General features: G+C 53.4%; 3 protein-coding genes across 3 annotated transcripts; 1 reads left to right on the top strand and 2 right to left on the bottom strand.

Moving 5' to 3' along the window:
• Nucleotides 1–132: 132 nt before the first annotated feature.
• Nucleotides 133–3,603, top strand: Asppvi_010447 (putative NF-X1 finger transcription factor; the record flags this gene model as incomplete). The annotated part of the gene is made up of 1 exon (XM_043306292.1): nucleotides 133–3,603. One exon carries the CDS (start codon nucleotides 133–135, stop codon nucleotides 3,601–3,603), a length of 3,471 nt encoding a protein of 1,156 aa, XP_043162227.1.
• Nucleotides 3,604–3,954: 351 nt separating this feature from the next.
• On the bottom strand, nucleotides 3,955–6,446 carry Asppvi_010446 (GH92 family glycosyl hydrolase; the record flags this gene model as incomplete). Its single annotated transcript, XM_043306291.1, has 3 exons — nucleotides 3,955–4,546; nucleotides 4,606–5,280; nucleotides 5,332–6,446. 3 exons carry the CDS (start codon nucleotides 6,444–6,446, stop codon nucleotides 3,955–3,957), a joined length of 2,382 nt encoding a protein of 793 aa, XP_043162226.1.
• Nucleotides 6,447–7,168: 722 nt separating this feature from the next.
• sit2 (putative siderochrome-iron transporter) lies at nucleotides 7,169–9,113 on the bottom strand (the record flags this gene model as incomplete). The annotated part of the gene is made up of 3 exons (XM_043306290.1): nucleotides 7,169–8,103; nucleotides 8,166–8,779; nucleotides 8,839–9,113. 3 exons carry the CDS (start codon nucleotides 9,111–9,113, stop codon nucleotides 7,169–7,171), a joined length of 1,824 nt encoding a protein of 607 aa, XP_043162225.1.
• Nucleotides 9,114–11,364: the final 2,251 nt, after the last annotated feature.

The following is an 11,364-nucleotide window of genomic DNA, read 5'->3' as shown; positions in this document are numbered from 1 at the left end:
CGCGGCCTGCACTGTTGCCTCCGCTTTTCTTTTATCAGGTGGCACCTGAGCTTCGCGACAGATTGATCTTTGAGCGAAGTGATCTTGCTCTGTTTCCATTTCTCCAATCGCCTTATAATAGACTACTAGTGCATGGGGATACCTCAGACAGCTTCGCCTGAACCCTCCAGGGCCGTCGACAACATGTCGGGTTCGCCTGTGGCCACCGCTGATAATAACACCCCGCCTCCGAAGGCTGCCAGACGACGAGGCAGAGGCCGTGGCGGTCGTGGCTCTCTTCGATCTATCCAGACAGCTCCCAACACACAACCTGAAGCTCAGGAAACGCCTCAAGTACCAGCAAATGAAGCTTCGTCGTTGAATGTACAGCAGAACGAATCGGTACGGGCCGCAAGAGGATCGAGGGGAGGCAAACGGGGTGGGCGAGGGGTAGGCGCATTCCAGGACAACGGTCGACGACGTGGACGAGGACGAGGTGAAGGTTCAAATGTTGTGAACGGTGGGCTGGGAGGACGGACATTTGAAGGACGATTGTCGAAACCCGAGCGGGCGTCTGACGAGGACCAACCAGATGATACGGGGGACTTGAGCTTGAGAGCTGATGCGCCTGAATTTGTCCCCGGAGCGCCAACGAATGGGGCCGTACCTACCGGACTCACATCCTCAGCAGATTCTACGACCGGAAAGGGCAAGTCGAAGAACGTTCAGCCTCGCCCGCCGAAAGTCACGACGAAATCTACAGCACCTGATATCGCCACCCGGATACACGAAGACATCGCGCACAATCTCTATGAATGTCCGATTTGTACAAGCGAGCTGGGCCGAAGGTCGCGGGTCTGGTCGTGCGGGTTGTGCTGGACTGTTTTCCATTTGAGTTGCGTCAAGAAATGGTCAAAGAATGAAGGATCGGCCGCCCAGGATGCTGCGCGTCGCCAGGCAGATGGGGAGTCCAGTGCACCGCGTGCCTGGCGCTGCCCTGGCTGTAATCTTCCCCACGAGATCTTCCCTTCCACATATTCCTGTTGGTGTGAGAAGGAAGTCGACCCCCGCCCGCTACCTGGCCTCCCCCCGCACTCATGCGGTCAAACCTGCTCACGGCCACGCAAAGGCTGTCCGCATCCGTGCGATGCGACTTGCCATGCTGGTCCTTGTTCACCTTGTACCGCGATGGGCCCGACTCAAGATTGTTTCTGTGGGAGGAATTCGTCGACTAAGCGCTGCCAGGATACAGACTACGAGAATGGTTGGAGCTGCGGGGAGATATGCGGTGACTTGCTCCCCTGCGGCGAACACACTTGTACTCGGCCATGCCATGAGGGCCTCTGTGGGGCATGTGAAGTCAAAATAGAGGGTCGCTGCTATTGTGGAAAGGTGCAGACCGAGATGCTTTGCAGCTCCAAGGATGAGGAGTTTGAAAGTCAACAGGCGCGAGGGGACGATGGTACGATCGATGAGTGGATTGGTTGTTTCAGCTGCGGAGATCAGTGCAGTCGTCCTTTTGATTGCGGAGTGCACTTCTGTGAAAGGAGTTGCCATCCTCAGGATGCACATCCCGCTCATTGCCCGCGGTCGCCGGATGTCGTTTCTCACTGTCCTTGCGGGAAAACGCCGTTGACAGAGACGCCTGGCTTCTCTCCCCGCACATCGTGTGAGGATCCTATACCCAACTGCTCGAAGCCCTGCGGCAAGATGTTGAATTGTGGACACTCATGCGACCAGATTTGCCACACCGGCCCCTGTGGATCGTGTCGACGCAAGGTGCCTGTTAATTGCCGCTGCGGTCGCACCACAATTATAACTGTTTGCCACCAAGGCACGATTGAACCTCCTTGGTGTTTCCGTGTTTGCAAAGCAGGCTTGCACTGTGGCCGACACGCTTGCGCTGAAAGGTGCTGCCCTGGGGAGCAAAAAGCCATTGAACGTCAGGCCATGCGGCGGAAACTCAAGGCCCACCTCAGACCTAGTGACGAGGATGTTGAAGCCGAACATATTTGCACACGAGTCTGTGGTCGTCCGCTGAAATGCGGAAGACACACATGCCCTGAAATCTGTCATAAGGGGCCCTGTAACACTTGCCGGGAAGCAATTTTCGAGGACATCCCGTGTAATTGCGGTAGAACTGTTCTGTCTCCACCCTTACCCTGTGGGACCAAACCTCCTGCTTGCTCATTTCCTTGTGAACGGCCTAAGCCCTGCGGCCATCCTCAGACACCTCACAATTGTCATACTGATGAAGAGAGCTGTCCCAAGTGCCCTTTCCTCACCGAGAAGTCCTGTCTTTGTGGCAAACGTGTCTTGAAGAACCAGCCTTGCTGGCTGGCGGAGACGCGATGTGGCCAGGTGTGCGGTGAACCGCTTAAATGTGGCTCTCATTCCTGCCAGAAGACCTGCCACCGAGCTGGTGAGTGCGAGGATGCCTCCAGACCTTGCCAACAGCCATGTGGAAAGACCAAGCCTCTGTGCGGTCACCCATGCACCGAACCCTGTCATGCCCCGTACCAGTGCCCCGAGAAGACGCCCTGCGCGTCCACGGTCACAGTAACATGTGGCTGTGGACGGCTTCGTCAATCACGTCGCTGCAATGCAGCAGCGGCATCGAAGGGACCGGTACCGCAGGCAACAAGAGGACCTTCCCTGACCCCGTTGACATGCGACGACGAATGCGCTCGCCTGGAGCGGAATCGTGCACTGGCATCTGCACTTGGCGTCGAGATCGACCCGTCCACCACGGTTGCTTCGAACATTTCTCCCAACACCCTTCCTTATTCAACAGAAACCCTGGACATGTATGTCCAGCTTTCTTCCACCTCTCCGCTGTCCACTCTACAGACGTACGAATCAACCCTCCATTCCTTAGCAACCAGCACCACGCAGCGATCCGCACGCTTCCAGCCCGCCAAATCGCCCCTCCGTGCATTCATCCACTCCCTAGCCGCGGATTGGGGCTTCGCCAGCGAGAGCTTCGACCCAGAACCCCACCGTCACGTCTTCGTCCTGAAACCCACCACATGGACCCCACCACTTCTCGGGTTCGGCCCAGAGAACTCCATCGGCATCGGCGGCAAGAGTGTCGGCGAATGCGTCAAGCTCCGCGAACGCCAACGTCTGAAAGAGCGCGAAGCGCAACGGCTCGCCGCCGCCGAAGCCAAGGCGCTCAAGGAAGCAGCCAAAGCGCAGCAGTCTGCAGATACGGCCAGCGACGGCGGCTGGGCCCAGGTCGCTGCCTCCCGTCGAAGTAACGGCGTAAGCTCGACGAGAAGCACGACGCCGGTTGCGAGTCCTAGTCCGTGGTCCGTGTCGAAGTTCGCGGCCCTTGCTGGCGGCGACAGCGGGAGCTGGGGTCTTCCTAAGAAAGAGAAGCTCGTTCTTCGGTCCGGCGTAGGAGCCGCGAAGAAGAATCTCCCCACTCCGCCTGCGACTGAGGTTGTGGATAACTGGGAAGAAGAGGAGGAAAAGGTGGAGCAGGAGGAGGAGCGCGAGCGTGAGCGTGAGCGCGAGCAACAGTCGGACGGGGAAGCGCAGCCCGGAGAGGAGAATGATGAAATGACTGAAGCGACGGATTCGGTTGAGATGCCTGCCGAAGCGGTTGTCTCAACGGATTAACTGACTGATTGATTGGTTTTAAAGCTGGATGCATTGCTATCTGCTACTCCGGCCATATGCCGTATTGCATGGATGCGTTAGGTGTTTGTTGACTGTCATAGCAAGCGTGGGATTGCATGCATATGACGTCTGATTCAGATGGATTCTAGATAAAAGTTACAGACGGAATAGAAAGGTTTCCGGTAATGAGATTAGGCAGCGCCATGCTGATATGAGATTTGTACGAGAACGTAGTTTCCTTCGCCCTATGCTACCCGATATATCATCTTACTGGGGTGGAAGAGACACTCCCTCAACCAAACCTACTTTCATTTGACCTGGAACAACTCGTCAAGCACGATCCCCACTATATCAAGTCCATACGTGCATGCTCTGCCCCAGACTCGGCGGCAGGTCATCCACGCCAGTCCCCCAGTCACTCTCCTGATCGCTCAGCGTCAACTCCAGCGTCCACCCCTCCGTGAAAAACTCATGGCCAATCCAATTCTTGGTATACGGCTCCCCATTCAGCGTCGCGCTCTGGATATATATGCTCCGGTAGGAGCTATCGAAATTGACATTCCTTATCGTCGCGGTGTTGTTCGTCACGGGGTGAGTGATACTAACGGCCTCGAAGAACGGCGGCACGATAAGATACACGTTCTGGCCGGGGTTGGGGAAGAGGCCCATCATCGTGAAGACGGTGAAGGCACCCATGGCGCCCGAGTCGTCGTTACCGGGGAGGCCGGATGTGGAGGCGTTGAATGCGGAGGGGATGTAGGCGTGAACGCGGGCGGCGGAGAGGGCCGGCCGGCCGGCGTAGTGGTATAGGAAGACGGTTAGGAAGACTGGCTCGTTGCTGATGTCTGCTAGGCCGGAGGTATGGAAGAAATTGAGGCGGGAGACGAAGTAGTCTGGGCCGCCAAGGAGGCCAATCAGGGTAGCCATGTCGTGGGGGACGTAGCTGGGGCTTTTTGTTAGTGGGTTGAAGGGTGCATTGGGCTCGGAAAAGGGGTAACGTACAATTGGTATTCCCAGACGCTGGACTCAAAGGTCTCGGAGGGATTGGAGGTTAGTGAACAAGGTGAGGCCAGGGGACTGCAGGCGATGGGATCTTGGTAGCCCCAGGTACCGTTGAGGTACTTTGGTTGGAAGAAGCCGACGAAGCCCGTGTCGCTGCCGTTGATCAGGGAGTGTTGGTCTGCCTTGAAGAGGTTCTGCCAATTGCTCGCGCGAGAGAGATACTTGATATACTCAGGCTTGCCCAGACCTTGTCCAACCGTGGCCAGGCTGAAGTCGTTGTAGGAATACTCAACAGTACGTGAGATGCTGCGGGAATTGGTCCCAAAGCCCAGGTAGTCAAAATCGAGGTAAGGAATGTAGTTCAGACGCTTCCAGCTGTGCAGGCCCCCTCGACCTTCGTACGACCATTCCAAGGGCTCATTCTCCGCATCGTTGACCATGGCTTTATACGCGAGGTCCCAATCGATCCCGGTAAGGTTCTTGACAAAAGCATCTGCCAGGACGACATCCGCGTTGGATCCGCCTTGCGTCCAGCCCTTGCAAAGACTCATACGACAGTCCGGTAACCAACCTTCATGCCTGTAGGTATCGAGGAGACTTCGTACCATCCGCGATTGGGCGACAGGGTCAACGATGGTGAGAAACGGGTGCGTGGCCCTAAAGGAATCCCAGATACTGCCAATGATTAGCTGTCGAAGGAATAGCATATCATCCAGCAATACATACCAGTAAAAGGAATCGTAGTACGGTTCGTCACTGCGCCAGAGCGGATTCTCGCCCGTCAGGTCCTGAGGAGACAGCATGGTCCGGTACAGACCACTCCAGAAGGTCTCGAGAAAGTCCTCAGTCACGCCTCCCGCCTGTACGGAGACAGGGCTGAGCTTCTCGCGCCATGCACTCTCAGCCCGCTGTCTCAGCCTATCAAAATCGTCCTCAGGATAAGGAATCTCCTTCTCTGCGTTCTCGCACGCTTTCTCCGAGCTGATAAAGCTCACCCCAACCCGCACAGTAACCGTCCCATCCTCGGGACGTCTGAATCTCATATATCCACCTGCCTGCAGATAGAACAGATTAAATCCCCGCGTGACAAACAGCTCCTGAGTCTCGGTCCCCGCGCGGTCATTAACCCAAATCCCACTCTCCTTCACAGCTGCACCCAGGAAATCAGCACAAAAATACGAGGCATACGTCCCGGCCCCAAAGCTAGGCAAGAACGTCCCATTGGTCGTGATCCGGCCATTCTCAGCATCGATTTTGATGGACGCATTCTGCCGACTATCCCATGCATCCGTCAAATCAACCAGAATCAGTGGACTAAGCTCCGACCCGTCCTCGGCCGTGGACGATGGAAAGTTAAACCGGTACAGCGCCGCATGCTCCGACACCGTCATCTCAGCCCGGATTCCATTTTCCAGAGCAAGCGCAAAGTGCCCCGGCCGCGCAACGACTGAATCATTCACATAGTGCACCGCGCGCGCAGCTTTGGGAAACTGGCAGTTGTCCAGCACATCGTCCGGGCAGTACTGTGGGAAGAGAGGAAAATTTGCCAGCGAGGGATTACCCCCCGTGCCAGAGTCGTGCATGCTCGAGAACCCGATGACATGGCTGCCATCTGTCGCGAAGCCACCGGTGTTCTGGCCGTCGACGTCGGCTACGGCTTTGGCCATCCCGTAGGGGAGACTTGCGCCTGCGAAGACGTTGCCGCCGTTGCCAGAGCCGATGAGGGGATTGACATATTCGAGGATGTCATTTTCAGTTGATAAAGGTTGGCCTGCAGCGAGGCTTATCCATTGGGGGATGGGTACTAGAGCAGCGAAACTCTTTAATGCTAACAGTTTCATGATGGAGAGCGGAGAGCCGACGCTGTGTTGGCTGTCATCTTTTGGGGAGGAGTATCCCCGGTATGGAGACGAGGGTTGGACATGACGGCAATTTGTAAGGTAATAGATGGACGAGGTATAGCTAATTTGCTGATTGTCCTTGTCAACAATGTAACGTTTCATGCAGAGAAGCAGCGATCGACAGTGCTTAACAGGAATGATCCAGACACAGAGGTTGCTGGGGGAGAAGGAGGAGGAGAATGCAGTGCGGGGTACGGAGTAATAAGATAACAATGACCACACTTACTGCTCCAGCCGCAAGAAGATAGAATGCAAAAGGACTGAATGAGACATTACAACTGGCCCAAGCGCATTTCTCCTCCAAGCATCCAGCACGTCGCCTCTATCCTCGTCCGAGAATAAATAGTCTTAGAGCAACGCTTCTTCAAATCACCGGAGGCGTTTACTCGCCATGCCAGATCACTCACTTGACATATCGAGTAATGTTGATTTTCTAACAGAATATCACAGTTTTACTTGGGACCCTGGTGTGTGATTGCAGCACCCTTCTATTATGATATTATTGCGTTGCCGTATAGGGGTAATGGATGCGATTGATATGCAAGGACCTACGAAGCGAGGATAATCCCCGAGACAGTGGTCTTCCATTAGTATCTGTAATCTCGCAAAACTTCCAACTTTATACAAAGGTATCTCTAACATATACTCTAGAATTATCCCCCTTAGATCATCACACCCTTGTTCTGGTGCTTGTTGACATTGTAGTTCTTCCAGACGGCAATGGCAGGGATCCCCAGAATCAAAATGCAAGTAGCCGCAACCGCACCATACATCTGGCTGCGGCCCCAGGCATAGTTGATCGCATCACGAGCAGCCGAGCCCATCGGATATGTTTGCTGTACTGTGTATCCGCCCATGTAAATCGATGTGGCATTTGACTTGAGGTCCGCGGGGAGACGAGACTCGAGAGCGCCAGGGAAGACGTTTGTATAGATGGCAGCCGCCACGGCGTATCCAATAGCACCTCCCAAGCTGGAGAACAGTCCGATGAACGACAGCATCATGGGGACGCCTTCGCGGTTCGCCGAGGCCATGACAGCCATCTGCTCGCCGATGACCAGAGTGCCACCACCAAAGGCAATGAAGATCTGGCACATGATCACGTAGCCGATGTCGTCTGCCTGACCCCGGAAGTGAATCATCAAGCCAGCACCCAGGATCATAAGCGGTAGGCCAAAGAACAGACAGGTGTGCTTGAAGTGGTTGGTCCAGCGCACCCAGACGCCGAAGACGACACCCCAGAAGCATGAACCCACGTTGTAAATCTGGGTCATGTAACCGGTCATGGAGGCGGTGAGGTTGTAAACGACCGCACAGAAGTTGTAGAAGTAGAGATCCCAGCAGTAGAAACTGAAGTAGAGCGTTGCGGCCATGACACAAGCACCCAGAACCGTGCGCTGCTTCAGCAGTTCGTAGTTGATGAAATGGACGCGGGCAAACCACTTCTCCCAAGCGGCGAAGACAAAGAGGAGGCAGAACCCGATAACGACCATCGCGATGAAGGCCGCGCTCTTGTATTCTGCACGACCGTTACTGGCCAAGCTGAAGGGCAGCAGCAGCAGCACCCAAGCGGCCATCAACAGGAAGGCACCGACGACTGGTAACGATGTTAGCTGAAATCTCGTCGGTGGTGAGGACACGGATGTTAGTTCAACGTACTATCAAATTCGTGAATATAGTGGGCCACAGACTGTGTCCATGTGCGACCGCTAGGCTGGCGGACATATAACCCCATCTTCTCAGCCTTGAGCTGGTACCGTTTGAAGACTACTGCGAGCGGCGCAAGGGCAACCGGCATAATAATAGCAAAGGCTCCATAGGCCCATCGCCAAGTCGTCATGCGGAGGAAGGACGAAGCAGCCAGAGGGGCAGTGAAGGCAGTGCAGATGAAGGGGGTGTTGGCGAAAGCGAAAGTGAAGGCTCTGTTCCTCAAGCCGGACGTGTCCGCCACGAAGACATCGAGAATCAGGTAGATTGCGTCGTATCCGATCCAAAAGAGGACGTAACCGGCTGCATAGGAGTCGGGCCCGTTGCATGCTGCCAGAATAATAAGGCCAATGGTGTAGATCGCAACGAAGACGAGGAAACCCTCGGCACGACCCCAGAGATTGAGAATCTTTGCAATGGGAAGCTTGAGCACTCCACCGATGATACTGGACAGGATGTTCGCAGTACTGATCTGAGGAGCCGTCTGGAATCCGCTGTAGGCGTTGTTGATGACGTTGCCACTGATGCCCGACTGTAGGGCGAGGAGGAAGAAACAGACCCAAATCCTGAAATGGACGGTCAATTAGACGAGCTCGGGGCAGATCAACCCTCTAAAACGACTTACCAGGCGTAAGTTGCCCAGACTGCCTTCTTGCTCCAGACCAGCGCAGCCGCTTCGACTTTCTGGACACCCAAGTGAGCATCCGCAGTGATCTGATCCGGATGTTGTTGGATTTCTTTCTCATTACGAGCTTCCAGACTCAGCCTTGATGAATCAGTGTCGGGTTGATCGCTGATTTCGGGACCTTTCGGTGTACCTTCCGGAGCATTGGCCTCAGCACCAGGAGGAACCTGAGGAGTGGCTTTGTTGCGAGCCCCGAAACTGCCAAAGAGCCCCATGCTGACGTAGATTATCCTTCGTCCAGCCTTTGTTCTAGGTTAGGTCAATTATATGACTCTTTTTTTCTCCTAGTAAGCCGAGCGAATGGCGTGTCCAGCTTAGCATGAGCAAAGACAGAAGTTAGGTCAAAAAGACTGAAAGGCAAGACCCTGGAAGAAGGGGGAAGGCCGAGTATTCATATGGTACGGAGTCATGGAATGGGCTCATTTATCTACTGGTCTAGTCCAAAGACGACCCAGACACCGTAGCCATGAGAACCTCCACTCAGCCGACAACGGAGCCAAACAGAACATGCAGACAAATTTTCTGCTTGTCTTTTACTTTTTTTCCATGACACACACCTGGTTCTTGCTAGTCTAATCGAGCGTGGAGCCCACACTAGAAAATTAGCTTGAACGTCCGTGAGTGGTCTGACCGTCTAAGAGGCGTGGGACTGGTAACCGCTGGCCTGATCAGATAGCATTTTCAGCGGAAGACGGATCAGATAACTTGAGCGGGTTAGGATCATTGGCGTGGTTCTTTCCTCGCGTACCACACGGCTTGGATGAAGACAGAATTATGATTGGAGGAGGAAAGGGCGGGATATGGAGTCGAGACAGCTGAATGCGCGACGATTGGCGCTTGGAGCGACAATTTCCGGTTGTGGTGTTGGTGGAGCACTGAATCGGCTACATAGGTTTTCGTCATCGGTTTCTTTCTTTTTCTCTCCTCAAGGTAGATCGATATTCGAATTACTTGCTGGCCAGCCAAGCCTTCAGGGGAATTTGGAAGGAACTCTATAATCCCCTGAAAAGTCATTGAAATGCAACACAAGCCATACAGCAGATGGCCAGTGTAATTTTTTGATGTCGAAAGCGTGAAGATAGACGGGGTTGTGTCGGAACTGGCGGATGGATCAGAGCCCCTCCCAAGCCCACAGGACGTCCTAACCCCTGGTCATCGTATTATACAGGTCCTTGTGGCTATCCTCAAGAATAATGCCTACTAGATAACAACATTGATAACGGTGGACTACGGGGTAATAGCTCACGAGGGGCCAAATGGGTTTTGCATCTACTCCCTGATGTCCCCGAATTTGGTACCCGGATGTATCAGAAAGAGCACACCAAATTTTCAATTTCTGCACCAGTGGAGCAATGAGCCCCAGCTATTGCTACTAAAACAGTCTGGGAATTGACCGGTCACCAATGTCGGCTACTGGTGGTCATCCAGAGTCATTGATCACATGTGCTGTCCTTTATCTGATCAATTTTATCTGATTTGTGCGTTTTAGGTTTTCTTAGTATCCACCATGGACAACGACAGGATCGCCATGAAAAGAGACAAGCAAACCAAGAAATGAGCAAAAATATATACTATTATAAGCTAAAATTATCTTTCTGCCTCGACCCTCAATTTTCCAGTAAACCATCATCTACCATGTATTGGAGTGCGGCACAGAAATCTTTGCAGAGCTATTAGGAAACTGTCTCCGGTTTATCTAATCTAATCTGATGCGCTTTGTGGCTTCAAAAATTTATTCCATAACATATCTGACAGACAATGCCATGCGAATCTAACAGGAGTAGCCAAGTCCATATGATAATTGCTCATTTCACGTCGAATGTCAAGATTATTCCCTCAGTCGTCAAAAGCAAAAGTGGCTTCACTACTCCAGGCCGAGGGCGGAGACTGGCTATGATCAGTGCATTCTACGTCCGAGACGAGACAGAGTGGAGCAACAAGAAAATTTTATTTCCTATCTGAACAAGAATGTATCACTAGCTATTATATAGCGTCTAGATTTCTAAAATGCGGCCCATTTAGACCTAAAAAGCAGGAGGCAGCCGAAGTCAATCCTCTCATGAAGTTCTCGAGTCGTTGGCGACGGTACAGTAGTGGGCGGCATGAGTGATGTCTCTCCTCTCCCCAGAAACTCCTTGCCTGACTATGAAATTAGAACTTCGAGACTATGCGCGATCAGCATGTTGGCTGGCTAAACGGTCTTCGAGAGGGACTCGCAGCTGGGTTTTCCCTCCAATGTGAGCCAATCCATGGGGCATCAATACTAGCCGAGGAGAATCAATCTGTCCATGGTCTGAGTCGGTGATTGTGTAACAGTTGGGTTGATAGCGACAGTTCATCCGTAATACTCGCCCATTGCACCTTATTCAGCCCACATCTTGACGGAAAATCGTTTCCATACCCCTACTAGTACTCTGTACCTAGTTCTAAGGCAATACGCGGTGTTTGCTTTGACTCCTAACTTGC

The sequence above is a fragment of the Aspergillus pseudoviridinutans genome (genome assembly GCF_018340605.1).
Source record: "Aspergillus pseudoviridinutans IFM 55266 DNA, scaffold_8, whole genome shotgun sequence".
NCBI lineage: Eukaryota > Fungi > Ascomycota > Eurotiomycetes > Eurotiales > Aspergillaceae > Aspergillus > Aspergillus pseudoviridinutans.
The sequence above is the reverse complement of the archived record's forward strand: the minus strand, read 5'-3'. Positions and strand labels throughout refer to the sequence as shown.